The sequence below is a fragment of the Crotalus tigris genome, unplaced genomic scaffold (genome assembly GCF_016545835.1).
Source record: "Crotalus tigris isolate CLP2741 ecotype Arizona unplaced genomic scaffold, ASM1654583v1 scf7180000024461.5605484, whole genome shotgun sequence".
Classification (NCBI taxonomy): Eukaryota; Metazoa; Chordata; class Lepidosauria; order Squamata; family Viperidae; genus Crotalus; species Crotalus tigris.
Genome location: NW_024100632.1, coordinates 2,528,492 through 2,556,467, shown reverse-complemented (window position 1 = coordinate 2,556,467; position 27,976 = coordinate 2,528,492). Strand labels below are relative to the sequence as shown.

The 27,976-nt window shown below is 46.8% G+C and overlaps 2 protein-coding genes across 9 annotated transcripts; one reads left to right on the top strand and one right to left on the bottom strand.

Moving 5' to 3' along the window:
- Positions 1–201: 201 nt before the first annotated feature.
- On the bottom strand, positions 202–6,639 carry RHBDD3 (rhomboid domain containing 3; the record flags this gene model as incomplete). The annotated part of the gene is made up of 6 exons (XM_039332517.1): positions 202–1,166; positions 1,664–1,933; positions 2,643–2,784; positions 3,071–3,182; positions 3,765–4,156; positions 6,414–6,639. Coding segments are annotated over 6 exons (1,326 nt in total), but the record flags the coding sequence as incomplete, so codon positions are not given.
- On the top strand, positions 6,558–25,015 carry EWSR1 (EWS RNA binding protein 1). 8 transcript variants are annotated; one of them, XM_039332705.1, is made up of 19 exons: positions 6,558–6,697; positions 8,729–8,765; positions 9,002–9,053; positions 10,401–10,524; positions 11,171–11,188; positions 13,220–13,406; positions 13,647–13,811; positions 14,288–14,496; positions 15,387–15,570; positions 18,392–18,426; positions 19,014–19,046; positions 19,446–19,564; positions 19,939–20,068; positions 20,880–21,002; positions 21,091–21,256; positions 21,705–21,802; positions 21,881–21,943; positions 24,177–24,429; positions 24,528–25,015. In XM_039332705.1, the coding sequence occupies exons 1-19, from the start codon at positions 6,685–6,687 to the stop codon at positions 24,565–24,567; spliced, it is 2,049 nt and encodes a 682-aa protein (XP_039188639.1). In that variant the 5' UTR covers positions 6,558–6,684; the 3' UTR covers positions 24,568–25,015. The 8 variants fall into 8 exon arrangements, with proteins under 8 accessions (XP_039188639.1, XP_039188638.1, XP_039188642.1 ...); XM_039332704.1 differs by having other exon boundaries at positions 18,389–18,426; XM_039332708.1 differs by lacking the exon at positions 11,171–11,188.
- The last annotated feature ends 2,961 nt before the right edge of the window (positions 25,016–27,976 follow it).

The following is a 27,976-nucleotide window of genomic DNA, read 5'->3' as shown; positions in this document are numbered from 1 at the left end:
AAACACACACAGTAGCTGAGCAGAATCGGGAGCCTCCCCACCCGTATTGCCTAGGAGCAGGGATTTTGAAAGTTTTGGGAATCAGATGAGAAAGAATCTTGTGATATTTGGTGGATAAACCGACAGATTGTTGCCCAAATTCTGGGCATTTTGTGGAAAGAAACCAGGATCCACAAAAAAAAAAAAAAAACTTACACGGGATTAAGAGGGGAGTCTTTATTTATTATCCCAACTTTTTGAAATTTGTGTCTTTTCTTGTAATAGTCTTCTTTTATTATTTTTGGGAAAGATTTGTTCGGGAGGGATGGTGGCGAAGCAAGGATTGCTAGCTGGTCCTCCAGCATCTGTCAACAATTTTGAGGGAGAGTAAAAAAAAAATTTTTTTCTTCTGTTTAAAGAATAGCCTTTGTGCCTCTTCATGCCTGTCTCTATTTCATCTGAGTTTATAAATATTAGTGGTATCCTTGCACACCTAACACAGGGCATCTTTTCCTGGATGTCTCCCTTGGGATCGCCTAGGCTCACTCTTGCACCCCGCCTTTTAAACCGGTCCCTGGTGCCCAACAGGTTGGGGGCCGCTGGCCTAGAACGGGTGGATACGCTTGGCAAAAGCTGCATTGGGTTCCTGCACTTTTGTTCCTGTTGCATGCAACTTTGGGGTGGGGCTTGTTTTTTTTTTTGCTCCATTCATTCATGTCCAGGGTGGAAAAAGGAATTGCAAGCAGACAAACTGCAACTCCCGTCTGGAAAGGCATCCTGGGTGGCCACCTGCCACCCCTCAACTCCTTGCTGCCTTCCAGGAAGGCACAGATGAACCTGCGTCTCTTCCCCGGAGACTTTGAAGCCAATCTGAAGCCTTTTCATGCTCCTGCAAAAAGCCAGCTTCGATTTTGCAAGACATCCCTCTGTTTTGTGGCATTCGTGGCCGCTCCCGTTTCTGCCCGGTATGACAGAAGTTCTGCCCAAATGCCAGCGGTCAATCTCACGGGTTGAGGGTTGACTGAGGCTGTGTGGGAGGCCCCGAGCGGTTCTCTGCCATCACCATGGCTTTGTCCCCGACGTGGCCTCCGATCAGTAGAGAGACGGCTCCTTCCACGTGGCTGGTGGCCGCCAGAGCGATCACGGCCTCTTCCGTTGGGAAGCCCATCTTCTGCAGCTGCTGGAGCCTGGGAGGGGGGCAAAGAGAAGAAGGCACAAAGGGGTGTCAGAGGCCGGACTGTCAGGCCTACAAAATAAGAACAATGGGCGGCGTTACTTCTGAGTACTGTCGTTTATTGTGGTTTACCTACAGAAAGAATCTTGCCGGATTAAAACAATGACGTGCATAAGTATAAATATACAGGTAGTCCTCTCCTTACAACAGTTCATTTAGTGACTCTTCGAAGATACAACGGCATTGAAAAAAGTGACTTGGGACCGTTTTGCACACCTACGACGGTTGCAGCGTCCCCACGGTCACGGGATCAAAACTCAGAGACGCTTGGCAACTGACCCTCATATTTATGACGGTTGCGGTGTCCCAGGGTCATGGGATGAACTTTTGCTACCTTTTTTTGGCCGAGCAAAATTTGTTCCCAGGGTTTTGCACTTACGGATACACTACTCCTGCAGCTGGAGGTTCTACGCGGCTCTGCCCGCACCCGATTTTCTCCCAAGGACTTACCGGAGGGAAGAAACAGAAGATTTGTGCAGCTTCACTTCCTCCTCACTTCTGTCTTGCAGGGAAGCCCGGATTCCTGCTTGTATTTGCTCTTCCTCCGTCAGGAAATCCGGGAGAGAAAAGAAGGGGGTGCCCAAAGACTCTTGGGGGTCTGAGAAGGGATGCTGGGACTCCCGGGCTACCCTTTCATCAGCCCAAGATGGAGGAGGAGACAGAATCTGGACAGCAACTGTCCCTACCAGGTCAGGTGGAAACATCTCCTGAGCAGGAATTCTGGAAGACAGGAGAGAAGAAACAAGCCAAGGGGGACGAAGTGAGTCTAATTGGGCTAATTGTCTATTAAGATGAGAACTGGGCAACTTGGGATTGTGACAGTTACAATGCCACAACTCCCTAGCTAGCAAGGTGAGCGACAAGGGCCGCTGGGAGTTGCAGTTCAGCAGTCCTAGAAGGCCCAACTCTTCTGCACCCAAAATGGTGATGTGTGAATGCAGAACACGGCATGCGTGCACAGGCTCATCCCTGCATGCTTCAATGCAGTTGGTTTTTGCATGGCTGGCTCAGGAATGCTGGGAGTTGAAGTCCACAAGTCTTAAAGTTGCCAGACTCTTGCTCTGTGCATCCGAGAAACTGCCGGCTGCACCGAGGATGAAATGGCTCTTTTTTTCAGATCTATCAGAGCCAAGGAAAACCTCTTTGGAAGGAAAGCATGATGAGATCTCTCTCCCCTTCCCAGTCCGACAGGCATCCTTTATCCCAAGGCCGATCAAAATACCCAGTGGAACAAGGGGGTGCTTCCCCCCTCAGTAACTCGACGTATTTTAAAGAGTTTCTGAGGGGGAGCAAATTTCTCCGTCTCATTCCAACAATACCTTTCCTTTCTGGCTGGTTGGGGAATTCTGGGGGTTGAAATCCACGTATCTTAAAGAGTTCCTGAGGTAGGAAACGCTGTTGTAGGAGCACAACTTTACACAAAAGATACCTTTCTTTCCTGACTGTAAATGGGAGGCTGCCGGATGTGGAGGGCCTGATTAAGTGAGAAAAAGTCCTTCTGAGGTGGCTGCAGCTCGGGATCCACTCTTGCAGCCTTTCCAGGCGTCTCCTGGACGATGTCCCAGCACAGTCTGAGGCATTAAGGACAATCACAGACTCATAAAAGTCATCATAGGCCTGAAAGGGACTTCAGAGGTCTTCTAGTCCAACCCCCCCTGGTCAAGGCAGGAGATCTTATTCCAGCCCAGTCAAATGGTTGTCCTGTTTCACTGAAGAAAGCCGGGTTTTTGGACAGCCACCGCAGAGGCAGCAGTTACAGCAGCTCAGGACCCATCATCCTGAGCAGGAGGGGAAGTGAGGCTTCAAGGCGCAGTGAACATGCAATGGCTGCCATGCCCGCAGCGCCAGCACGCTTACCAGTCCTTTCAAAGTGTGGTCCGGTTTCTTTAAAGCAGAAAGTCCATTTATCAGTTTGGTGCCTCTTTTTAAAGCCATGAACTGGTTCCAACTCCCCCTCCCAACTTTTTACCTACAAGACAGGCAGAGTCCTCAACTTACAACAGCTCGTTTAGTGACCATTCTAAATTAGAATGGCACTGAAAAAAAGGGATTTGGGACCGTTTTTCACACTTACGACCGTTGCAGCCTCCCTGTGGTCAAAATTCAGACACCTGGCAAGTGACTCACATTTATGACGGTCTTGGTATCCCCTTTTGTGACCTTCTGATAAGCAAAGCCAATGGGGAAGCCGGATTCACTTAACAACTGGATTACTAACTTAACAAGAGTGATTCACTCAATAGCTTGGCAAGAAAGGTCGTAAAACGGGCCAAGACAACTGCTTAGCAACAAAAACTTCGGGCTCAATTGTGGCTGTAAGTCGAGGACTACCCAGAAGAGATGCTGGCAAACAAGGGGCCGCTATCCTTTAGAGCTCTTGAAAAAAAAAATGTGTTTTTTTTCCCTTTTACCAAAAGAACCATCAACAAATCCTTTTAAACTCTGGGAGGGCTGCCAATGATTCGGGGGCCACAGGAGTCCTAGAATGGCCCTTCCCATATGGGTCATAGAGAGGGCCCTTCTCTTTCCATTTCCCAGCCTCAAAGCCCACCTGTTTGGAAAGGATACAGGCCAGGCCTGTCAGCAGCCCAGAGAGGTGCAGGAGGAAGGGAGAACGTGGGGACAGGATCTCCCCGAGGCCGAACAGCAAACCGGCCGACAGAGCCACGGGCAGCCACCCTGAGCGCCTTCCGTGGCACCCCAGCAGAGCCAGGTGGACAGGGATGTAGCCGCTGATGGTGGTCTGGGCTTCGATGCCCCAGAGTCCAGCCAGGAACAGGTAGACCAGGGCTGAGACGGCAGCAGAGAGCGCAGTGGTCCGGAGGTAGCAGAGGGTTCCTTGCTGCAGCTCGAGGCGCCAGCTCAGCGGTGGGAAGAAAAGTAAGCTGGCGGCCAGGAGGGGGGCGTTGGCGTGGCCCAGGCAGTACGTGACTAGGCGGAAGGCTGCAAGAGAAGAGACCTCGTGCTGTTAACCGCGTCCTTTTCTGTTCATTTTCATGGCATTGGTAAGACCCCATTTGAGGTGCTCCGTGGACCCAGAAGTAGATTGTGGTTAATTTGGTCAATCATTCTGAGAAAAATCATTAAAACTCAAAGAGGAACTAAGTCTTTATAATAGGGATGTCCAACCTTGGCAACTTTTAAGACCTATGGACTTCAACTCCCAGAAGACCCTAGCCAGGCAGCCACTCAAGCACGAGACACCCCATGATCCCTAGCCGGCTGCACTAGTGCCGAGTGAGGAAAGCCATCTTGGTTCAACAGGGGAAGTTTCAAAGATGGCGACCAACCTTGCAGAGGGCTGCTTAGCAAGCTGGGTGATAAGACGAAATGGTCTCCAATTCCAGTCCCCCAGAAGACGCTGAGAAGCAGCATCAAGACAGAGGAAGCGATGGGGAGATGCCGGACCCACCTCAGCCTGGGGATTAGCATGCCCCTAGGAGAAGAGAGGGCTATTATTAATTGAAGGGAGCAGTCCAACCGCTCACTGAGACTTTTTATTCCCAATAAAGCTCATAAAATGGGCGCTACACAGAAGGAGGAAGGACCCGGTTCGGATTATCATCTCTATCCTGCAAAGAACAAGGGCAATCATCGTGACCGCCTCCCAGCCAGGGAGATACTTTGATTTTCTGGGTAAATATCAAAAGTTCAATCCTGTGGTCTGGGCTGAGATCATTACAGGCACGCCTCGACTTATAACCATTTGTTTAGTGACCGTTCAAAGTTACAATGGCACTGAAAAAAGTGACACAGCCGCTTTTCACACTTAATGACAGTTGCAGTATCCCTTTGGCAACTGACTCATATTAAGAACTGGGTCTCCTGCTTGAGCAGGGGGCTGGACTAGAAGACCTCCAACGTCCCTTCCAGCTCTATTCTGATTCTGACTCGGTTGCAAAGTGGGGCAACACTCACTTAACAAATGTCTCACTTAGCAACATAAAGTTGGGCTCGATTGTGGTCGTAACTCAGGGACTATCTGGAAAAAGGTGAAACGTGATCTTTTTGAATTCCCCACGTTCAAAAGCAGTTTACCTGCAACAGGTAACAGCGTGGGAAGGACAGCTTGGGGAGTTCCCAGAAAACCAGATTAAACAGATCTCAGACGGATTGGCTTCTTATCTGTCGGCCAAAGCTGCCTCTGAGCCACATCACTCGCTCACTCGCCCACCGGCAATTAAAACCTCTCAAATTCAATTAAAGCCCACCCACTCTTGGCTTCGCAGCTGCCATTCCGAGACGTCCCCCTTTTTTTGCAGCAAGGCAGCCTGGCTTGCGAAAACAGGAAGATTTGCACCCCCCCCCCTTCCCCTTTCTTCCCATTGATTTCACCCTGCTCAAGAACGGCTGCTAAAGGCAGGGCTGGGGGCTGCCCCGGGCTGGCTAGCTTGGAGAGGGCCGGCCTGCAGCCATTTTGGACATGCCAGCAGCTGTTCCAGGCAGGGCCCGCTAGCACATGTGGGAATGGCGGAGGAGCGTCTCTAAAGAGGAGGAAGCAGGCAAGGTGATGCTGGGTAGGGGGAGGAGGAGGAGAGAGGGGGGAATTTAAGCACACCAGTCCAGCCGTTGGAAAACCCAGCCTTTGCCCAGGGCTGCAAAGAGCCTGCTGGACCCCATTCTTCTTCTTTTTTTGTATAGATTTTATTAGTTTTTATGGGGTTAGGAATAAGGTGGGGTCAGGGTTGGGATTAAGGCTAGGGTTGGGGTCTTTCCAAGTAATTCTCAATATTTAGCAAACAGCGTAATGTCTAGGTTCCTGCGTTTAACAAACAATAATAGCAAATGGTTAATCATCATAAACAATATGTTAATCACTCAATCTTGCTAATGTATATTCAAAATTACACATCACGTTCCTTTCTCTCTAATTCGTCTTTCTAGTTAAAATCCAAAGCCAGGCACTCAGGAAAGGACCACGTGGTCGACGCCTGCCCTTCCCTTTTTACATCATCGCGGATAGGCTGTACAAACTGAATAAGCTACGACCCTTCCCATCATCCACCGCCACCTTAACCCAGTTCCTTCGCCAGACCCCTCCGCGTTTTCCGACCCTTCCGCCTCTTGCGCGAGGATCCCTAAGGAGCACACAGACGGTACCATTCTACTCCTGGCACGGGGGTGCACCCAAGCGGAAGGAAAGAGCCACAACGCCGCTCTGTCCTTCTGGCTGCCCTTAGCGCCTTTCTCCTCGTCTTACCCTTCTCTCTTCTTCGGAGTCCTCGGGGTTTTTCGGCAAGGGAAGCGCAGGAACGGGAGGAGAAGCGCGACGGCGGCGCCCCCCTCCTCTCCGCCGCGCAGTGGTAGCGTCTCTTGCTGGGGAAAACCTCGCGCCTGCGCAGTCGTGGGCTGCAGAAAGACCGGGAGGACGTTAGCGAGGAGGGAGGAGGCGGAGAAACGACGCTGACGACGCCGAAGCGAGACAACTAAGAGGCGGCGGAGGAGACAGCGGAGGGGAGCGCGACCGAGCGATGGCGTCGACGGGTGAGGCGAATCGTCCGGGGCCTAGACAGGGGGAGGGAAGAAGGCCAAAAAAAAAAAAAAAGCCGTGAGGGCGCCGGTAGAAGTGGGCGGCAACGAGAAGTCGCGGCATCGCCTCCTTCTGGAGAAAGTCCACCGCTCCCGAGCGCAGGCTGGGGCCGGACCGGGGCCGAAGGTCGGCCGGGGCGGCCGTTGAGGGGGCCAAGGCGGGGGGAGGAGCGGCCGGGCCGCCTGCGAAGTGCGCAGGCGTGGGCCCTAGTTACGGAGAGCGCATGCGCAGCGAGGCGCTGCCGCCGGGCCTACTCGCTCTATTGAACGGCGGCGCGCGGTGGGGGGAGAGGCGGAGGGTGGAACAGCGGCGCCATTTCCCCCCCCCCATACACTTTTATTTACTCCACTGGGTGACTTTATTTCCCCCCTTTGGACGCCACGTTGTACGTTTTAAACCTCTTCCTCGCTTTCACCTACGGCCTAGGCGGCCTTCCTTTCTTCTTTCTTTCCTTCCCGTTTTTTAATACTTCTATTCTTTTAGCTTTGCCTCTGATTATACTTTTTACCTCTTGCTTTCCTCCCCTTTATGCCCTTATTCCTTACTTACATGTGTGTGTATGCGGATATATGCATTGTGTATTTATTGTCATGTTTAGGCATGGCAATAAATATTTGGAGGTGGTGACCGTTTTGAGAACTGTATGCAACGAAATCTCATTTTAATGTATGTTGATCAGTGCACATTTAAAATGACAATAAAGTTGTTATTCTGTTCTATTTCAGTGTTTCTCAAACTCGGCCATTTTAAGACGGGTGGACTTCAACTCCCAGAATACCCTAGGCAGCATGGGAGTTGAAATCTGTGCATTTTAAAAGTTAGAGTAATTTAGAGGGTTGGATTTTGATTTTACTGCTTTCATTTTATGCCAGAGCTGACTGATGTTTTCCATTCTGCATTTCTGCATTATTGAACATGGTTTGCAAGGAAATGAGCAATATAGATGGATCATTCTAAAATACAAGACAGCCAACCAAATTTATAAAGTATTTTTATAAAGGAAGCAGATGTGTTAAAATGAAACTTCATTTTTAACCAAGGAAATAGATTGTTCTTAAAATATTCTTAGCAATGCCTTTTTTCCCAGTTTTGTTGCTCCAAGTAACCAGTGGTAGCAATTTACATCTCCTGAAGTTACATCTAGTTTATAAAAGAGTATAATTTGCTAAGTTACAAGGTGTGGGAACTTGTTTACTCTTGCTGCAGCTGATAATGGCTTCTGAAATTTGTCCTGCGGGCACAAAAAAAGGCAGTTCAAATATGTGCGTATAGAACATAATCCAGTCACAACTCTGCAATTTAGAAAGTCAAGATCAATAGTACATTTGGAAATAAGCCACTGCACTCTGTTAGTGAGTAGGCTTAGAAAGGTCTGTTAGTTCCAGTTGGAGACTTAGGGCGTAAGATTTGTTTAGTTTCTTCCCTCACTGAGACTTAAAGAATTATAAGATGCTTGTGAAGGTTACCTGCTTACAGCATACATACACATGTATATTTTAGTATGGTATTGCAAAAAAGCAGCTTTTAATTCTTTAAAGATTCCATTTTGAATGCTGTTGAACTGTATAAAATACAGTAATACTCCTTATGGAAAATGAAAAGCAAACAAATGTAATAATGATTTTACTGTTGATTAGAAAACATTTTACTTGATAAAGCAGGAAAAAAAAATTGAAAATAGTATGTGTAGAGCAGGGTCCCCAGTCTGTGGGCCCAGTACACAAATGAGCACCAAAAGTTGTAAAGTGAAACTTCACATAAAAACCAAAACTACACTCTGATTGCACTACATAAAAGCTGCTTGGATATTGCTTCCACAATGGTAATTCTTTTAATTGGTCCATCTTCTGATGAATATTAGCACAAGCTCTTTCTTCTCAGGAGTTCTTAATACATTTACTTTGAAAAGACTAGATTTTAGATTGAGTTCGTTTTATAGTAATTTTTTTTTCTTATTCTTGATTTTCTCTTCTTAACATCTGCAGATTATAGCACCTACAGTCAAGCAGCTGCCCAACAGGGGTGAGTTTCTCTCTCTATATATAGTAATGTTACATAAAGAAAACTTGGATTAGAGTTCTAAAACGTTCTCATTCTAAAATATTCTATTCTGAAATATTCTTTGATATTGCAGAGTTGGCATGAAGAGTTTTGCTTTTTTTACTTTACATCTGTAGCAATGCATTTTACTCCTTTTTAAACCATGTTTTTTTTGTTTTGTTTTATAAACCTTCAAATATCTTGTCTTCTTTTCATAGCTATGCAGCATATGCAGCTCAGCCAGCTCAAGGATATGCACAGACTACCCAGGTAAAATACAACCACTGTGATAACAATAGAATCTCTGACCAATTTGAAGCTTTTACACATTGTGCTAGATTAAAAAAGCAAGCAGGAAGCTATTAAATCAGAAAGCCTGCCTCATCTCTATTCACAAAAATGCCACTTTGTAGTGGCAGTCTTAAGAAAGAAAATGTCAAAAGCCCATGAAAAGTGTTGGCAAGCTTTTCTGTAAAAGCCACTTCTCCCCTGATTGAAGTGTTCTTTTTAAGCAAGGTTTTGTGTAGTCCTTGGTGCTCTCTGTGTTTATTTGTTTGATTGTTTGCTTGCAGATATTTCATTACCCAACTTGGCTGATGATGTTACCTAGCTGGGTAATGAAACATCTACAAGCAGATAAACTCAGAACCAAGGACTCCACATTTCTATTAAGTTGCAGAGATTCTCTTTTGTTGAAAGTAGATTTTATCATACATGGAATATAGAATAGCTAACAATGCTAAAATTAACTGAAGTGCCCCTGAAGAGCAACTAACAGTGATAACACAGGAAGTAGCAATTTAATCTCTTTCCCATATTTACCATAAGGCATATTTTTGAAGCTGCATTCCCATACATACTTATTGGGAATATTCTTCATCAAACTGTGCGGATACAAAGGTGTTTATACAGACATGCTGTTTACAAGCAAGATTTTGTGTAATACTTAAGTATTTGAAAAAAACACACACAATTTGCTGCAGACGTCCCAAAAATGCTTTTTGCAAAAGGCAACTGGACTTTCTTGGGTTTTCCCTTCTCATCCAAGAAGCTCCTTCAGTTCATGTAAGCTTTTGGGATGAGAATCAAAATGTTTTCAAAGGAAGGGGACACCCCCCCCCCAAAAAAAAAGTCCAGGTGCCTTTTGCAAAAAAGCACCTCTGGGACAACCATGACTTGGATGACTGAGAACCTCCATAGGCATTGTGCTACAGAGTCAAGAGAAAATGACAGAACATTTGGGGAGCTTTAGGGTAGAGAAAAGTAACGATAGATGACTTAGCTGAAGGTAACTTCATTTTGCTAAACGTTAGTTCTGTGCTAGATGAAATGCATTTTATTATTAATTTGAACTGTCTGCTAATGAGCCATAATTGATTTTTTTCCTCTGACATTCTCCTGGCAAAACAGTACTTCTTCATCTTGACCACCAGCTGTATACCTCTTATTCTTCTTCCCTCGAGTTTTGTAATCTTGGGAAGATTATTCCCTTGGTCTGCCTGACTGGAGGATATTTCAAAGTAGGAAATGGGAGGATGTAACCTCTCACATGCCTGCGCATAGAATTACATCTGCTCTCTCATGGCACAGTTTTAAAACATTTCTTCTTGCTGGCAGGCCTACGGACAGCAAAGCTATGGCACGTATGGACAGCCCACTGATGCCAGCTATACCCAGCCTCAGACCACAGCTACTTACGGGCAAACTGCATATGCCAGTTCTTACGGGCAGCCTCCAACCGGTGAGCACATCTGCCTTCAGTCCCTCTAGTACAAGTAGTCCTTGACTTAGCAGCAGTTCGTTTAGTGACCGTCCGAAGTTACAATGGCACTGAAAAAAGTGACTGATGACCGTTTTTCACACTTAACGACCATCGAAGCATCCCCATGGTCTCGCGATCAAAATTCAGGCGCTTGGCAAGTGACTCACATGTATGACGGGTGCAATATCCCCGGCGACCTGAGAAGCAAAGTCAACGGGGAAGCCCGGATTCACTTAACAACCGTGTTACTAGCTTAATAACTGCAGGGATCAACTCAACAATGGGCAAGGAAGGTCGTGAAATGGGGAAATTTTTACTTAGCCAGATGTCTCGCTTAGCGACAAAAAAATTCTGGCTGTATGTCGAGGACTACCTGTATTTATTTATTCTGGATGGGGGAGAGAACGATGCCGTGGATTAATTGGCCACTAAGAAAGATTGAGGGTGCTAGTTTTCATATAATTGAAACACTTCTGAAGACGGGGGGGGGGAGGCCACTTATGAATTAACATTCCTGGGTGTTCTGAGATGCTAGATTTTTCTATTGTTTCGAGGAAGTGAGTTTAAAGCGTGCTTGTTTGTTCTGATGAAATGCCCTCTACTTTTTGTCTCGTGCTTTCCACAGTAGAAGGGACCAGTACAGGTTTGAATATCCTGCTCAATTTTGCATGGGAAATGCTGTCCATTTTGTCTAAATGTATGGTGTTCACTCTTTAGGAGTTTTTATTTTAACTCCGCTTAGAAATACCACGTTTCTACAAAAAGGGCTGTTAATTAGTTCTTTCTGGCTGCTGATTAAAAAATGAATAACTTTAAACCTCAGCTATGGGAAAAGACCATTCGGGTTAACTCTGCTTTTCTAGTTTACTAAAGGGTGAGCAACATAATTAGGCATATTTCAATTGTTAACAGCTCTCATCCCTGCATGTTTCATTTGATTGGTTGTTCCTCCAGAGGTATCCTTCCGTGTTTTGTCAATGTCCCGTGGAATACTTTGCTTGCACGGTTAAAGAATCAGGATCTGAATGCTTCATTTTGATATTGCAAGAAGATTGCCTTTGAAGGCTGGGCAGAAATCAGTTGAATTTTCAGCGCATGCAGAAACACTGGAAAACACTTCTACTACATTTCTAAGTAGCATGGTTTCTCTGATTAATTGTCCTCGCTGTTAGGAAAGTTCTCCTTAATTCTAGGTTGCTTCTCTCCTTATTAGCTTTAATCAGTCCTCTCCTTGATCAGAACATTTCATAATTTCAGGGTACTCTATTAAATTTATTTGCCACCCATCATCCTGCAGTTTGAGGCAGCTGGGTGGCTTAACAGTATAATAAGACGTTATACAGTATAATAAAACAATATAACGTATGGGCATAAAAACAATTATAAAAATAAATCACAACAAACTGAAGAGCCACCAATGGGCAGTGGTTGCGGTACCCTCTCTGTTCCTGCACCAACCGCCTCCCGCTTGTCCTTCAGGGTCCCATGGCAATAGGCACAGCCGGGTCACAAGGCTTTTCCTGAAGGCCGGGAGAGAGGAGGGCCTGTAAAACCTCTGCCATTGTCGCAGCATTCTTGCATTATAAACTGCAAATGCTTGGATTCTGTAGTATCTTGATGCCATTCTTGGGCAGAAGGCTATGTCAGAATCGGATAAAAGAAGCTTTCCCATCAGGTCTGCATTGCTTATGTTTCCACGTTAATCCATGCAGGGAAAAGGGGGGGGGGGATATCTGGGAAGGTCTGGCAGACCGTATTTATGCTAGCAGAAAACATAACTGAAATGGGGGGAACACCCTTTGGGGAAAATCTTTTGTGCCTGGTCAGGGCTGTGCTACTTGTGAAGATTTTCTGAAGTTGCACATCTTTAGTTTGGCATTTTTAGGTTGTGTTTTTTTTTTTTACCCTTCTCATGAATTTTTGAAGAAAGCTTGTTCAGAGATCAAAAAAAAAAAAAAAAAAAAAGATTAGGGAAGAACATTTACAATTGATAAATGAGTACAGATAGTCCTCGACTTACAACAGTTGGCTTAGTGACCATTCAAAGTTACAACGGCCCAGAAAAAAGTGACTTGTGACCGTTGCAGCATCCCCGTGGTCAGGTGACTTGCATTTTATCTATTGGCTGGCCTTTCCCAAACCTGGTTACCCTCCAGCTGCATGGTTTCCAGCTCCCCGAATCCTCCACGGTAGTCAATCCTGATTAGAGAATCCTCTGATCTTTAATTTAAGACTTCCTTGATGTTGGATTAAAGTTATTTTCAGGCGCCATAATATGTATGTTTGTACAGGTAGTCCTTCACTTAACAACCGTCGGTCTGAGGGCTCCTTGGTGCTCTCTGAGCTGGGCGGTTTTCTTGAAGATGTTTCATTACCCAAACTAGGTAGCAACATCAGTGCTTTTGTTTAGTGGCGGTTCAAAGTTACCAATGCAGTGAAAAAAAAGGTTTTCACCCTTATGACCGTTGCAGCATCCCCATGCTCAGGGGGTCAATATTCAGCTGCTTGGCAACTGGCATATTTACAACGGCCACAGTGTTTTGGGGTCACGTGATCCCCCTGTCTCGCTTAGCAACATAAATTGGGCAATTACGGTCATAAGTCGAGGACTACCTGTGCAACTTGACCGATGGCAAGAAGCACCCCAGTTTTATTTGTTTTGCTTCCTTTGCAGGTTATGCCACCCCAGCTGCCCCTCAGGCTTATAGCCAGCCCGTCCAAGGGTACGGCACTGCTGCGTATGACACCACGACTGCCACAGTCACCACCACGCAGGCTTCTTATGCCGCCCCGTCTGCTTACGGCACCCAGCCTGCCTATCCTACCTATGGACAGCAGCCAGCAAGCACCACACCTGCGAGGTAATGCACGGATTTTGGTTGGGTTTTAAATAAAGTTGTCTCGTGCATTGGTTCTGCTTTTTCCCTTGGTTTTTCAAATGCTCCCCCGAATTATTTCCTTCCTGTTCTCCAGTCTTCTCTGGCCCCGTCTCCATGAATGCGTACGTGAAGCAGCTCATATATAAAATTCACTCTTGTGTTGGCGACAGTACCAAAAGGCTTCGTATAAAGTATGCTTTTGTTTCTTAATTTCCCATTTAGACCCCAGGATGGCACCAAGCCTTCAGAGACCAGCCAAACTCAGTCTACTTCAACAGGCTACAGTCAACCAAGCCTAGGATATGGTCAGAGTAACTACAGTTACCAGGTTCCTGGAAGTTACGCAATGCAGCCAGTGACTGCGCCTCCATCCTATCCACCAACCAGGTGAGCATTCACAAACTCTTAGGCTGTCCTTCTCTCTCTTTCTGTGTTTGGTTCCTGCTGGATGAAATGTGCTAGGATCGGACGACCTTTTTACAAGAAGCATTGAAGCTGGCGGCCCTTCTAAAGCTTAAACCATCTCGGGCCTTTGGCGACACAGAATTTAAAATACCTTGGCATCCCAGATCATGTCTTGGAGAGTGATTTCCAGAATAAAGAACCATAATGCTGTGTTTGTATCGCAGGCTAGTTCGAAACCCAGCAAGAAACACATAAAGAAGTGGTTCTTTTTAGCAGTGGCGAACTGCTAATAACATAACGTCTTTTAAATATGAAAATGCCTCAAACTCAGACTTTTTTTTGTTTTGTTTTATGTCGGTTTATGAAGAGCAGCCGGCAGCTTGGGCGAGACCAGCTGCAAAGGACCCTTTAAAAACTTCTTTTTTTAACCAGTAGCTTTTTTTCCTGTGTCTTTTCAGCTACTCTTCTTCTCAACCGAGTAGTTATGATCAGAGCACTTACTCCCAGCAGAGCAACTATGGGCAGCAGAGTAGCTACGGGCAACAGAGTAGCTACGGGCAACAAAGCTATGGGCAGCAGCCCCCCACCAGCTACCCACCTCCCACTGGATCCTACAGCCAGGCACCAAGCCAGTACAGCCAGCAGAGCAGCAGCTATGGGCAGCCAAGTAAGTAACCCCCTCCCCTCCCCTTCTCAGTCCAAGGCCTCCCTTTCTGGTATAAAAGCTCTCCTTGTTTTGCGAGAGAGTTGTTAAGGGAGCGTTTGTCCCATTTTACAACCTTGCCATGGTTGTTAAGTGAATCGCTGCAGTTGTTTAGTTAGTAAGAAGGCTGTTAAGTGAATCCGGCTTCCCCCATTGGCTTTGCGTGTCAGAAGATGGCAAAGGGGAGATCACGTGACCCCAGGACGCTGCACCCGTCATAAATAGGAGTCAGTTGCCAAGCCTCTGGGTTTTGATCATGTGACCCTGGGGGAGGCTGCAATGGCCGTGTGAAAAATGGTCATGTCACTTTTTTTCCAGTGCCGTTGTAAAAATTGAACAAGTTAAACCGTGAAGCAAATAGTTGTAAGTCAAGGGCTGCCCCCACCGTTTCGGTTGTGGCTCATTCTGAATCTTTTGTTCCCCTCTTAAGAGATCTGTTTTCCTGTCAGATCCAACTTCGAAACTCTGCTTGTCTTTAAATCCAGCGTTTCAGGGTTGTTGTTTTTTAGGCCAGTTCCAAATCATTGATAAGAGGAACACAAAAAAGCTAGGTTGCTGATAGAGGTCTGGTCCTAGCAGATCCAGTCAACTCTCTGCCCTTAGGAGTTTGTGCCCCTTGGGGGCGCCAGAAAAGACCTCTCTGTTTCCTTTGGACTTACTCAGCTGTAGTAGCAAAGTGGGTGGCTTATTTAATGGGATTGCTGAAGATGGGTGAAACCCAAGCATCAAAGCCAGCGGGTAGTATTTGCGGCAGGTTCTTCTCCCACGGTTGGCCTGCAACCCTCGGGGCCGTTCGGGTGGCTTGTTGGGGCCCAGAGCCCAGGTCCTTAATGCTGTGTGAATTGCTCCTTTAGGTTCATTCCGTCAAGACCATCCCAGCAGCATGGGTGTGTATGGCCAGGACTCTGGAGGCTTTTCTGGCCCAGGAGAAAGCCGGAGCTTAAGCAGCCCTGAAAACAGGGGCAGGGGAAGAGGGGGATTTGATCGTGGAGGCGTGAGCAGAGGTGGGCGGGGAGGAGGAGGCCGCGGCGGAATGGGGTAAGAGTAAACCTTTTCTTCCTTCCTCTCCTTAATTTGATTTTACCCTCCCGCAGCAGCGAGAAGGGCTGAAAGATGTCAGAGCAAAATGGCTCTTCCATGGAGGATACGTTTATTAATAGCAAGTAGCTATATGGCTAATTAATCCATGGAACAATCTTGTTAAGGGGAATAGGCGCAGGATGTATTTTCCCTGCAGCAAAGGGAGGCTGGGTCATGAGAGGGATTTGGGTGTCCAAATTAACGAAACTTTCAGCTGCCTTCCACTCTGAACAGAGGGGCCGTCCTCTGTGGGTTGAACAGTCTCTGGGTGGAACACACACACACACACACACTCGTTCCAAGAACTCTGCATGTTATGCCTTTGCTCCTTGCTGGTTTTTGCTGTGTTCAGGTATACATACTGAGGTGCCCACGGCTTCTGGCCAAGCCTTTTCTCCTTCTAGCTGTGTTTGCTCTTGGCAGTAGCTCCCTGAGCTAGTGGCAGAGCCGTGCGGAGGTGTCCACTCCTTCCTCAAGCCCCACAGCTCTGGAGTGGCCATTGCCCGCGTGCAGGCTTTGAAAACGATGCCCAGCCGTGCCCTTAAACAAGCAGTCACAAAGAAGCCAAAGTCGAGAGATGTGAGTTGCAGCCCCCCAAAGGAGCCTTCGGGTATCCCTAAATCAGTTCCGCCAGTTTCAGCTGTGGCGGGATCTGATTAGGGAAGTTTCTTCCCACCCGTTCTTGTCGCCCGTTGATCGATTGGTTTAAGGTAAAAGACACGGTGGTCGATGGAGGGACTTGGTTAACTGAAGGTGCTTTTGTGTGTGTGTGTGTGTGTGTTCTACCCACGTACGCCATGCTACGCAGAGGGTCCGCTGGGCAAACCGATTGGAGAAGGGACGGGGAAAGAAGAGGGTTCCGGCTGTCATCACTTCTGATGGGGGGGGGCATCTTCCCAGCTCCATCAGGTCTGATGACGTGCATAAGCCAAAGAGCCCCTCTGCATAGCTGAAACACCAATGACTCTTTATTGTAGTCGTTCACTTGCTTTTATGACTTCCAAACCAGTTCAGTTAATGACCCTTAACCTACTGAAGAAATAACCTTTCCAGATTGACTTGAATGGAAAAAAGGGCTCCCTAGATTTATATGTAAAAGATTTCATTTATTAGGTGTTCCTAGATGTGTTTAAAATAGACCTAGACACTTGAAATGGCCATCACCACATCTCTTTCTTCTCCCCTTTCTTTTAAATCTCAAACTCATCTCTGTCTAGCCTTTTTGGACACGGGGCATCCCGATCCAATTCATACAGGTGCCCAAAATGCCACTTAAATTGAAAATTGGAAGTGGTGGGGGGGGTTGCCCTTGCTATTGGCAGTGGAAAAATCACACCTCAAAGCTGGCTCGGTGGTGTCAGCCGAGAGTTCGGGTGCGGGGTTCCTCCCTCGTGGTGTGGTGATGCCTTTTAGTATCTATCCTGCAGGTAAGGAGCCCGATGTTCTTAACATGATGCCCTTTGTCACTTCCTCAATATTTTTATATTTTCACTGGCTGTTAAACATGGAAACTTTTTAACATGCTTTGTCGCATTTATATGCTACAGGTTACAAAGTGAGAGACTTGTATACACTTCAGTACTTAAAAAGTACCCGTACTCAATACTCAGCCGGCAGCATAATGAAAAGTGGGACTAGACACGGTGTCCATATGGAGAGGAAAAAAATATATATATATATATATACATATATACATAGAATATTTTTAAACCAAATGTGTACATTGTATAAATGGAAACCTTCTGTAACTTTGGTAACTGCATATAGTATTTCATGTTTGGTAATGAAACTTAGAGGGGAGGTGTGATAACTCTAGAATTGTGTAAAATTAAAAGTGTAAACATCTGTTAAAAAGGGAAGGATTACATATATGGTATATACTTTGGGAACAAAGAAAAGCTGCATGCATCAGCTTAAAATTGTGTTTATTAAATTTTTTATGGGTTAATGATGCAATACTTGCTAACGGTTAGTTCTCTCTCCTTTTTTTTAAATTCACGTTCTTGTACTTTTTTAAAAAAAAAATCACCCCACTTATGGAGGCTTTTGTTTGCCCACAAATTGTATTTCATGTTTCTCCCCTGTGTTAAAAACACAAGATGCTGATCTTCATGGAGTTGTGATACGCAAAGTTGCATCCTTAGACCTTGGAATATGGTGTATTATGTAAGACCTCCTTTCACAGAGACTGTTAAATCAAGTAGACACCTTGAATGTATGGTTTAATGACTTGTCATCTGAATTGTATTCTAGGTTTTGCTGTCTTTTTATTTACTTATTTATTTATTTTCGTTTTTTGTTTTTGAACTGTTAATGTTTAAAAAGGTTTTCCATCCAGTAATTTGGTTTATTCTTGCAAGAGGCTGAGGATGCAACTTTACGGTCGCAAAACAAGGAGGGGGTTGATGAGAGGACTATCCCAAATGTACCTGTATATAAATATATATATATTGTTTTTTTAAAAAAAATGGGGAACAAATTCCCATCGCTTCCGCTAGCGAAGTATTGCATGGTTAATGTCATTAGCCGTGGAACAGTCCCGCTGCCCAAGTGTGTGGTGTCCAGCCCCAGGCAAACAAAGGTGTTACGTGTGTAAAGGAGATTTGAACAAGCTGCCCTGAAGAAAGGCCTAGTGACGAGATGACAGACAGACAGACAGACAGATGCAATGTTTGGATATGTTAGCCAGTGCCCTCCTCCCAGTGAGCCCCAGTGGCTCCAAGCGGTACTGGCTTTTTTAAAGGGAAGGCCTTCATTTCTTCGTTTATCCCCCCAGCAGCGCTGGAGAGCGAGGTGGCTTCAGTAAGCCTGGTGGTAAGTTTTTGAGCATTACAATGGGATCGTGTTTTAAAAAAAAAAATGCAGCCAGAAAAATTAAAAAAATAATAATAAATAACTTAATATTTGCTAGTTTCATAAACGGTTAAAATGCCCTATGCAACAGAAACTTTTAATGGGTACTGCCGGCAATGCCTTTGGGTCTAGAAGGTTTTAACCTACGGGTACAGAACAAAAGGGTGAAAAACCAAGGGTGATGCGGTGTTGAGAGAAACTAATTGGGGAAGGAATCACTTTTCAGAGGCTTCGGCGTTGTAATAAGCAACCTTGGTAAACTTTGGCAACACTGGTTGACGCAAGAAAGCCCCCCCCCCCCGAACCACGTGTGTAAATATCAGGTGATGGTTTAAAGGCTGCGAGAAACGGCAAGCCGCACGAGCATTAAGGGTTGTGCATTGCAAAACTTTTTTGCAGTGCGGTCCATTTGAGGTTTTTTTTTAACCCATATGCCATCTAATCGCGGTTGTAAATAGGTAGCTGTGTGTTTTGTTGGTGGCAGAGCTCACAAGGCACGCACTAACAATGGCTTCTGTGATTTCTTTCTCCCCCCTCCCGGACGACAGGACACATGGATGAAGTGCCAGATCTCGATTTAGGTAACGTTGAAGTCCCCGCTTAAAAGATCAGAGGTTCTCGTATCGTTTGTTAGCCCTCGGCAAAGCAGTTAGGTCTCTTTTAGAGAGCCTGCATAAAATTCCAGCTCTTTAGGTCTTTGTACATTTACTTGCTCTGTTCTTGCACCTGGCTTGCCCTCTGCTGGCTGGAGTTAGATTAAGCAGCCTTGCTAACTATTATTTGTCATTCCGAGGGTCTCCTTGTGTAGCTCCCTGGCTGATATAAGTCAGAGTAGCAACTTGAACACAGCAACCCGGGTTTAAAGGTTGGTGGGCAGATCGCACAGGAAAAGGTCCTTGGAAAAGCAGGAAGTAACAGTCAGTCAGTCCGAAGACGTGATGATGTGGCTGTTTGGGATGATGCGTGATTTGTGTTTACAGGCCCACCTGTAGACCTGGATGATGAGCTTGATAACAGTTCCGTGTACGTGCAGGGTCTGACCGACAATGTGACTCTAGAGGAGTTGACTGAATTCTTCAAACAGTGTGGCATTGTTAAGGTGAATATTAACAGGATCCCCAAGAGATTTGGTGCCACTAGTAACTTGAAGGCATTGATGGGGGAAATCCTGGCTTCATGTGGTTCTCCCTTTTTCTAAGTTATTTACTTGAGCCGAGATCGCTTTCTATTAAACATTTTGAAACTCAGTGTCATGTGCCGTGTGTGTGAGATTTGGCTCCAATAAATGCCTGTTTCTGGACCTTTTGCTTAAAGACTAAATTGGGGTGCTAGATGGCTATGCAAGTTGTTGAGATCAGTGTGTTTCAAATTAAGGCTGTCTGCACGCACCTAACATTCAGTTGCCTGAATTTGCAACTTAAATTTTCAGCATACTGAAAATGTTCTCTCTCTCCCCCCCCCCCCATATCCCAGATGAATAAAAGAACTGGACAACCCATGATAACCATCTACCTTGACAAAGACACTGGGAAGCCAAAAGGAGATGCGACTGTGTGCTATGACGATCCACCCACTGCCAAAGCAGCCATAGAATGGTTGGATGGTAAGTTAGTGGCAACACGCACGTCACTACTAAGGGTTTAATTGAGAGTTTGCAGGGATTTGGCTTAAAGTGCCCACAGTCAGCAAGCCTGGGTTATGCGTTGATATGATTCAACCTTGAACAAAAGGATGTTTTGCCTCACAGAGAGAGAAAAACGTGCAGAGCTCTGCCGAAGCCTCAGAAATGGCTAAGTGAATGCAATGTGTGGAGAGTTGGCCGCCCCTCTCTGTTGAGTTTAGCTGTGCAAAGTCTTAACAGTGGTTTCTTCCAGCCTGAGGGAGGATTGGAAATTTCTTCCCTGGGTCAGCTAAGTGGAGGGCCCCTCCTTTCCTTGTCGTTTTCAGCCATCCCTGTTTTTTCTCTGTTGAGGAAGACACGGGACTGCTCTTGCCAGTTCAGACATTTTACACCTTTTCCCCCTTCAGAAAGCTTGGCTGATGCTCTTCAGACTAGCCTGGCATGAATATTGCAGCTTTGGCTGGTGGAGGGCTCCTTCCTTCCCACCAATTATGCTGTTGGGGCAGTGTTTCCCAACCTCAGCAGCTTCCAGCTGTGTGCCCTTCCAACTCCCAGAATTCCCCAGCCAGCCTTGGAAGTTGACACAGCTGAGCTTGAGAAATATTGTGTTGGGGATTGGAGTCTGGCACCTGTTCCCAATTCCTCCTCCTCCTCCTGCTGCTGGCATGACGGCCCTGAGGACCCTGCCTTAAATTTGAATAGCTTAGGCCTCCTTACCAGCTGTCCACATGGCGAGCCCCTTGGACGCAGCGTTGAAGCTTGGATGACCAAGACCGTTTCTGCTTCGTTTTAGGGAAGGAGTTTCAAGGCAGCAAACTCAAGGTCTCCATGAACCGGAAGAAACTGCCTCTGAACAGCCTGCGAGGAGGCATCCTGCCACGGGAGCCTCGTGGCATGCCCCCACCTCTCCGTGGAGGTAACCTTGGGGCCCAGGGCGTGCGGTCTCCGGGCATGCACAAAGCGGCATGTGAGGCATCCTTGGACTCACCAGCTTTGTCTTTCAGGCCCGGGAGGGCCAGGTGGCCCTGGCGGTCCGATGGGTCGTATGGGCAGCCGAGGTGGTGACCGGGGCGGTGGCTTTGCCCCGAGAGGGCCCCGAGGATCCCGAGGAAACCCTTCTGGTGGAGGAAATGTCCAGCACCGAGCTGGAGATTGGCAGTGCCCCAACCCGTAAGTCCTCTGACTCTTCTTCCCTCCCTGGCATCTCCGGCCTGCTTTGGGGCTTCTGTATCGCAAAGGGCTGGGAATAAAGCAGGGCCCTCTCTCTCAGCATAATTGATCCCTGCATGGCATGTTTGTTGCCCAGCTTTTTAGTGCCTCTGCCCACCTTGGGCAGGACATACAGGTGTTCCTCGACTTACAACAGTTCGTTTAGTGACCGAAGTTAGAACGGCACTGAAAAAAGTGACGTAGTGCTGATTTGCACACTTACCACCGTTGCAGCGTCCCCGTGGTCACACGATCAAAATTCAGACGCTTGGCGACTGACTCATATTTACGACCAGTATCTTTGTGATCCCCTTTTGCGACCTTCAGCCAAGCGAAGTCTTGGCTGCCTGGGTCAGGCCGGGCCTCCCCACAACAGTTCTCCTCTCAATGGAACCCTGGTCCTTCCTAGGGGCTGTGGAAACCAGAACTTCGCTTGGAGAACAGAATGCAACCAGTGCAAGGCCCCAAAGCCCGAAGGCTTCCTTCCACCGCCCTTCCCTCCACCAGGTACGTCCCGACTCTCTGCGAGCTGGGGTGGGAGTCGGAATATGTGACACTGATCTCTGCTTATGTGATATTCACAAGGTCCTGGATTCTTGCTTGGAAAACCGCTGCCACTTAGAGGGCTCATATACGGGACAAATAGTGGTAAGGGTACTGTACAGGTGGTATCTTTTTCCTTCATTTGCGTATACGCTTCTGGAGCAGTACATGAGGAGATGGTCCCACACAGAGTAGAACAGGAGCCGCTGTTGGTAACTAGCAGCGCGACCCACGGGCGCGTGCTCCGATGGGAGCCCAGGTAGAGAGGAAGCTGCTCTGTCATTGGGGGGGGGGCTGGGGGTTCTTCTGCAAGAGCTACGCCAGGTTCTATGGGGCCCGGGGTAAGGAAAGTTCTGGAAGAGCCTCAGTGTCTTCTCATCTCCTGTGCAATGTGTTGACGCAAGCAACTTCTCTGTGTGGCTGCTGATGACTTGGAGCAGGCGGTCTCCAATCTGGGCAACTTTTAAGACTGGTGGACTTCAACTCCCAGAATTCCTCAGCTAGACAAATTCAGCCTCCCACTTGTAGCGTTCCTGCAGTCACGTGAATTAATGTTGGGGCCCTTGGCAACCGGTATTGATTTAACCCTGATTGCAGCTTTGCCCTGGGCTCCTTAAGATTACCGTTATGGCAGGGGTCCTCAGCCCCCGGTCCGTGGCATGCCAGCAACCGGTCTACGCAGACAAGCGAAGCCCCATCCGCGGGATGTAGGCAGCACGCTAAACCACGCCCCCTCCCATCTGCAAAAAAACCCTCTCCACGGAACTGGTCCCTGGTGCCCAAAAGGTTGGGGGCCTCTGCATTATGGGACCCTCCCAGTAGGCAGAGTCAACAAGGGAAGCTGGATTTGCCTAATGACCATACGCTTCTCTTAATCGCAGCGATTCTCTTAACGACGATGACCTAAAAAGGTCGTACAACTCAGCCTTGCTGGTGGGATGGGACCATTTTTGTAGGGAACTTGTGGCCTTTTATAGGCAGCTACGTGCTCCTCCCGTCGTGGTTTCCTGTATTTGAAAGCTGCCTAGAAAGGACTGTTTGGGGCTGAAGGCATTAAAAGGATTTTTTAAAAACCAGGGCGACACTATTCATTGCCCTGTTTTTTTGCTTTCTGGCCAATCTCACCTGAACGATCGCCCTGACTCCAGTTTCTCTCACTAGAGAAAGGGTTAAGATTCCCTGGGGAAAGCAAGCCAGTTGGGTGCTGGGCACAGTCTGTCTTGACTGAATCTCCTATTTTGTTGTTTTTCCCCACCTTAGTTGCTCCCTACTTGAGCTAGCCAAGCCAGCCTCAACTTGCCTCCAAACACTCTTTAAACATTAGGCTTAAAAGGCCCAGCAGTGCCCTGAGGATAAACCGGACGTTGGTTTATCTCAACTAACCGATGCCTTAAATATTAGATATGGAGCTGGGCACGAATAGCATGGTGGTGATGACAAAAGAGTATTTTGGTGCTTCATGCTTATCTTTTAATGGGCAATCCCTGGCTCAGCCTGCATGTAACATGTCCTCTGTTGTGGCCCTCACCACTTCCCTGTGTAAGAAGCAGCCCCCATCGCCAAAAAGTCTGCATCTGATGAAGAGGCTTGCTCCAGCGTGCTTTCTTTTTTCCCTGGACGAGCGGAACAAGCTTTCTCCTTGTCCTGGAAGCAGGGATCCCTAGCACCTCAGCGGATGTCTTAAAACCTGCCCGCTTGCCAGCTTCTGTTTTTATCATCTGTGCCTCTTTTGAAAAGAAAAACCAGCTCAATTTCAGAGCAGCACTTTTCAAAACTGGGAACTTTGAGATGTGTAGACTTCCAGCTCCCAGAATTCCCCAGCCGCTGTGGTGGTTTTGGAATTCTAGGGGAGGGGGCTCAAAGTTCACATATCCTTAAAGTTGCTTAGTTTGGAAAAACAAAACAAAACCCCACTCTTTCAGATTTCAAGATCTGTTAGGAAAACCTGATCTTCTAATTTGGAATCTGTTAGCACAAATCTCAGCACTACAAACCCTCCAGCTTTAATGTACTCGCTGGAAGCCATCCTCCCAACCTCTCAGAGTAGCTTTCAGTCAGTTCAGCTTGACTTTTTCTCTCTTTGGATATACCAAAAGCGTGAGAACGGGAGAGAAACGGGGCATTTGGGCATCTGGGAGTTTGCTTGCTGTTCTGTCCACACCCACCACTGTCACATTGACAGGGGAGTGGATGGATCCTGTTTTTGGGGGGGGATTTAAAATGCATCTGCAATTTTATGGTGTCCCGAGTAGCTTGACCCGTGTGAAGCCAGCCCGCCGTGGGTGCTCCTGAGACGGGTGGCCCTGCCTTGACTGAGCGCTGCTGTCTTCCTGCTTAGGTGGTGACCGCGGCAGGGGTGGCCCCAGCGGCATGAGAGGAGGCCGAGGAGGGCTCATGGACCGTGGCGGCCCCGGAGGGATGTTTCGTGGCGGCCGTGGCGGAGACAGAGGTGGATTCCGAGGAGGCCGTGGCATGGATCGTGGGGGCTTCGGAGGGGGCCGGCGAGGAGGCCCTGGGGGGCCCCCTGGACCTCTTATGGAGCAGCTAGGAGGCCGAGGCAGCAGGCGTGGAGGACCAGGAAAGATGGACAAGTAGGTGTGGGAATTTGGGATGGCGGAGAAGAAAAGGAAGCCGGAGGGCTGGGGGATTTTGAGAGCTTAGCTCTGTTCTGACTCCTTCTTTCTTCCAGGGGGGAGCACCGTCAGGACCGCAGAGACCGGCCCTATTAGCGGCCAGCGACTCCCCTTTTTTTTCCTGCTGGATTGCATTTACTACCAGATTTATTTTTTAAACCAGAAAATGTTTTAAATTTATAATTCCATATTTATAATGTTGGCCCACAACATTATGATGATTCCTTGTCTGTACTTAGTATTTTTCACCATTTGTGGAGAAACATTAAAACAAAAGTTAAATGGTAGCGTGCCGAGTTATTCTTTATTCTTTTTCTTTCTTTCTTTCTTTCTTCCTTCCTTCCTTCTTTTCTTTTTCTTTTTTTAAAAATATGGTTGTTTTAACTAAAAACTCGTTTGGAAAAACAAAAAAGCAGCTTTGTTGTGAGCATGCCCAGTAAAATGTGTGTGTTGGAAGTCAGGAGGATGGAAACTCAATGTAACAATGTTCATGATTGTGATGTTTTTTTTAATTAAATAAACTTCCGAATGTTTATAAATGCAACACTTTGGAGCATGTCTTCAACACGAGGCTCTGGTAGGACTGGGAGAATCCTTTGGCTTCTACCTGCAAGAATAAATTGCCCGTCAGGGAGTCCTCAACTTACGACACAACTGAGCCCCGAATTTTCTGTTAAGTGAGTCAGTTGCCAAGCATCTGAATTCTGACTGGGGATGCCATTAGTGTGAAAAACAGTCCTAAGTCATCTTTTTCAGTGCTGTTGCAACTTTGAATAGTCACTAAATGAACTGTTGTAAGTTGAGGACAACCTGTATTCTTGAGGCTGTTTGGTTTCTTACCTGCAGACTCTTTCAGATCCAAAGTTTTTCATTTGGTTGTACACTGAATTATTTCACACGGCGCCGTGGCTACAGAACCATCCCAGTTTGCACGACGATTGTTTTAGTGACTTTTCGCCTAGCAGAGAAAGACCTCCACAGCGATGCTTCCCAACCTCTGGCAGCTTTTAAAATCTAGGGACTTCAACTCCCAGAATTCCCCAGCCAGCATGGAGTCTTCAATGACATTCTCAAGGTCATCAGGATGGGAACTGCATAGGAATCTGGTGGGAACCATTCCACAATGGAGAAGTCGCCTCTCTGCAGCAGGTGGCAGCATTTTGCTGTAACTCCACTGTATCCTCTCCCTCCTTTGAAATTTCCCTGCCAGATGTGCAGCAGTGAAAGGCTGGGATGAATAAAAGGAGCCAACAATTTCCAGATGCTGAATCGGAAGTACTGCAGCGTGTAATAATTGGAAGATCAGAACAAAAACAAAAACCCACTCCAGGATTATAGAATTCAGCCTGGCGCCAAAGTCTAGATGAGCATCTGCTTAAACAGCCAGGAATTCAAGCCCAGGGTTAGAAGAAGCCTTGAGGTCATCAAGTCCAAATCAAAACATCCTTGGATGCCTAACAGGATAATAGAAATAATAGAATAACAAGAGTTGGATGGGACCTTGGAGGTCTTCTAGTCCAGCCCCCTGCTCAAGCAGGAGAACCTACACCGTTCAGGACAAGTGGTTGTCCAGTCTCTTAAAAACTTCCATTGTTGGAGCATTCACAATTTCTGAAGGCAAGCCATTCCACTGGTTAAAAGTTCTCAACTGTCAGGAAATTTCTCCTTAGTTCCAGATTGCTTCTCCTTGTTTCATTTCCATCTGTCGCCATGGATAGATGGAGATCCATCAGTGAGTGCCTTGACTTGTAGCCTTGGGCTGGGAAATGCAGTTTTCAGCGTTTCAGCCTTATGTCGCTGCCAAATTATTTCCTTGAATCTAGGCGGCCCCCTCCCTGCCCTCAGCTTTGTCCAGTTAATCCTCTTTTCTTTTGTTTTCCATTTTCAAACTTTGCAGTGTGATCATGACTCAGCTACTGACAAAAGCAGAGAGGAGAGATGAGAAGCTGTTAACTCTGATTTTGCAATACTTTCTAGTGCTACCAAACTGGGGGATATAGTGGAGCTATTCTGTCTTCTTTCCCTGCAAAGAAACAAACAAACAAAAAAACCGAGCTAAAAACAAAAGCAGGTTTTGCAAATTATGTAGACGTGTCCGTGTAATCACCAGGCGTTGACTTTGACTTAACGGAAACTTTACCTATATATCATTTTATGGTTTATAACTTATTTGCTTTCCTGCTCTGTGCTCCCTGCCCCAATAGAACAAACTGTCGTGTTTAATCTACTGTCATAAAAAGTAAAGTTAACTTTGCTCTCCATTGCTTCTCATATATTTACAAGAGGCCACAAAATCAGCTCAGAATTCGGCCAGAAAATTGGGGGGGGGGGGAGAGTCTTGCCTTGCCCAAGAAAATGATAGCAAATGATTTCTCTATTGTTGCCTAGAAAAATGACGCAGACGTGTCCATTAAGCCATTGGGCAGCATTAAGCTAAGACGTGTGGACTTCAATTCCCAGAATTCTCCAGCCGACCTGAGAAGCAATATTCATGTTAGGGCAAAAAAAAAAAAAAGCTCTCTCTTTGTATGTGCATGCACACATACTTCTGTATGAATAGGTGTATATATATACAAGTAGCCCTTCACTTGGGATCACAATCGGGACTGGAAGTTCTGTTACTAAGCAAGTTGGTTTGTTAAATGACTTGTGTCTGATTTTATCATCTTTCTGCCGTGGTTCAGTGAATCACTGCCCTTGTTAGGCAAATTGTGTGGTCCTTAAATGACTCCAGCTTCCTCATTAACTTGGCTTGTTCTGGAAGCTGGTTGGGAAGGGCACAAATTTTGATTAGGTGACCGTCATGATGCTGAGACAGCCATAAGTGTGAGGACTGGTCAAAAGCACTTATTTCAGGGCCAGTATCGAACAGTGGCTAAGCAAAGGATTGTAAGTCACAATGCCCTGGGTCGAAGGGATGTTGACCTAGCCTCTTTGGCCAAATCCAGAGTTAGCGATCCTTCTGTATTTAGGATAGGCTCTAAAATGACATATTCCCCATCCTGCAAACTCCCAGGCAGGTTTTTCTCGATCTGGAGTTTTCAGAGTTATTCAGACCCTGGAACTTGTTAAAGTTAAAAAATAAAACACACCCCCCCCCCTCCATATTTTAGGGAGAAAAACTCGGTTTGGAGGGAATTTTTCCTCCCCCAGCCTGGCACCAAGGCTGTGCAGACTCTCGGATCAGGGCGAGCGGCCCAGCTGGTGAACTCCAGCGTCTTTCCATTCGGATTGCTCCCGAATGGTTTTCCCTGGGTCTGATGACCCGAGTTGCTTTTTGTGTGCATTCAGGTTCAACGCTTTCTTGGCCCGCTGCCCTGTGTCACGTTGCCCGAGTTGGGCGGTCACTTACATGTGCTAAACAAATAAAGGGAACAAAAGTTCTCGCCAAACGGGGGCTTGAAGAACTGGGAATAATGTCTAGTTCAATAGCTCTCTATGCTTCGCTGGCTGGGCCGGTTCCCAAGTTGGGCTAAAGAAAAGAGGATGTAGGTTTTCCTCTTTT

Coding starts and splice junctions, on each gene's coding strand:
- EWSR1 (XM_039332704.1), top strand. Junction 18,427..19,013: donor TGGCTTCAGTAAGCCTGGTG/GTAAGTTTTTGA, acceptor CCCGGACGACAG/GACACATGGATGAAGTGCCA. Junction 19,565..19,938: donor AACAGTGTGGCATTGTTAAG/GTGAATATTAAC, acceptor CCCATATCCCAG/ATGAATAAAAGAACTGGACA.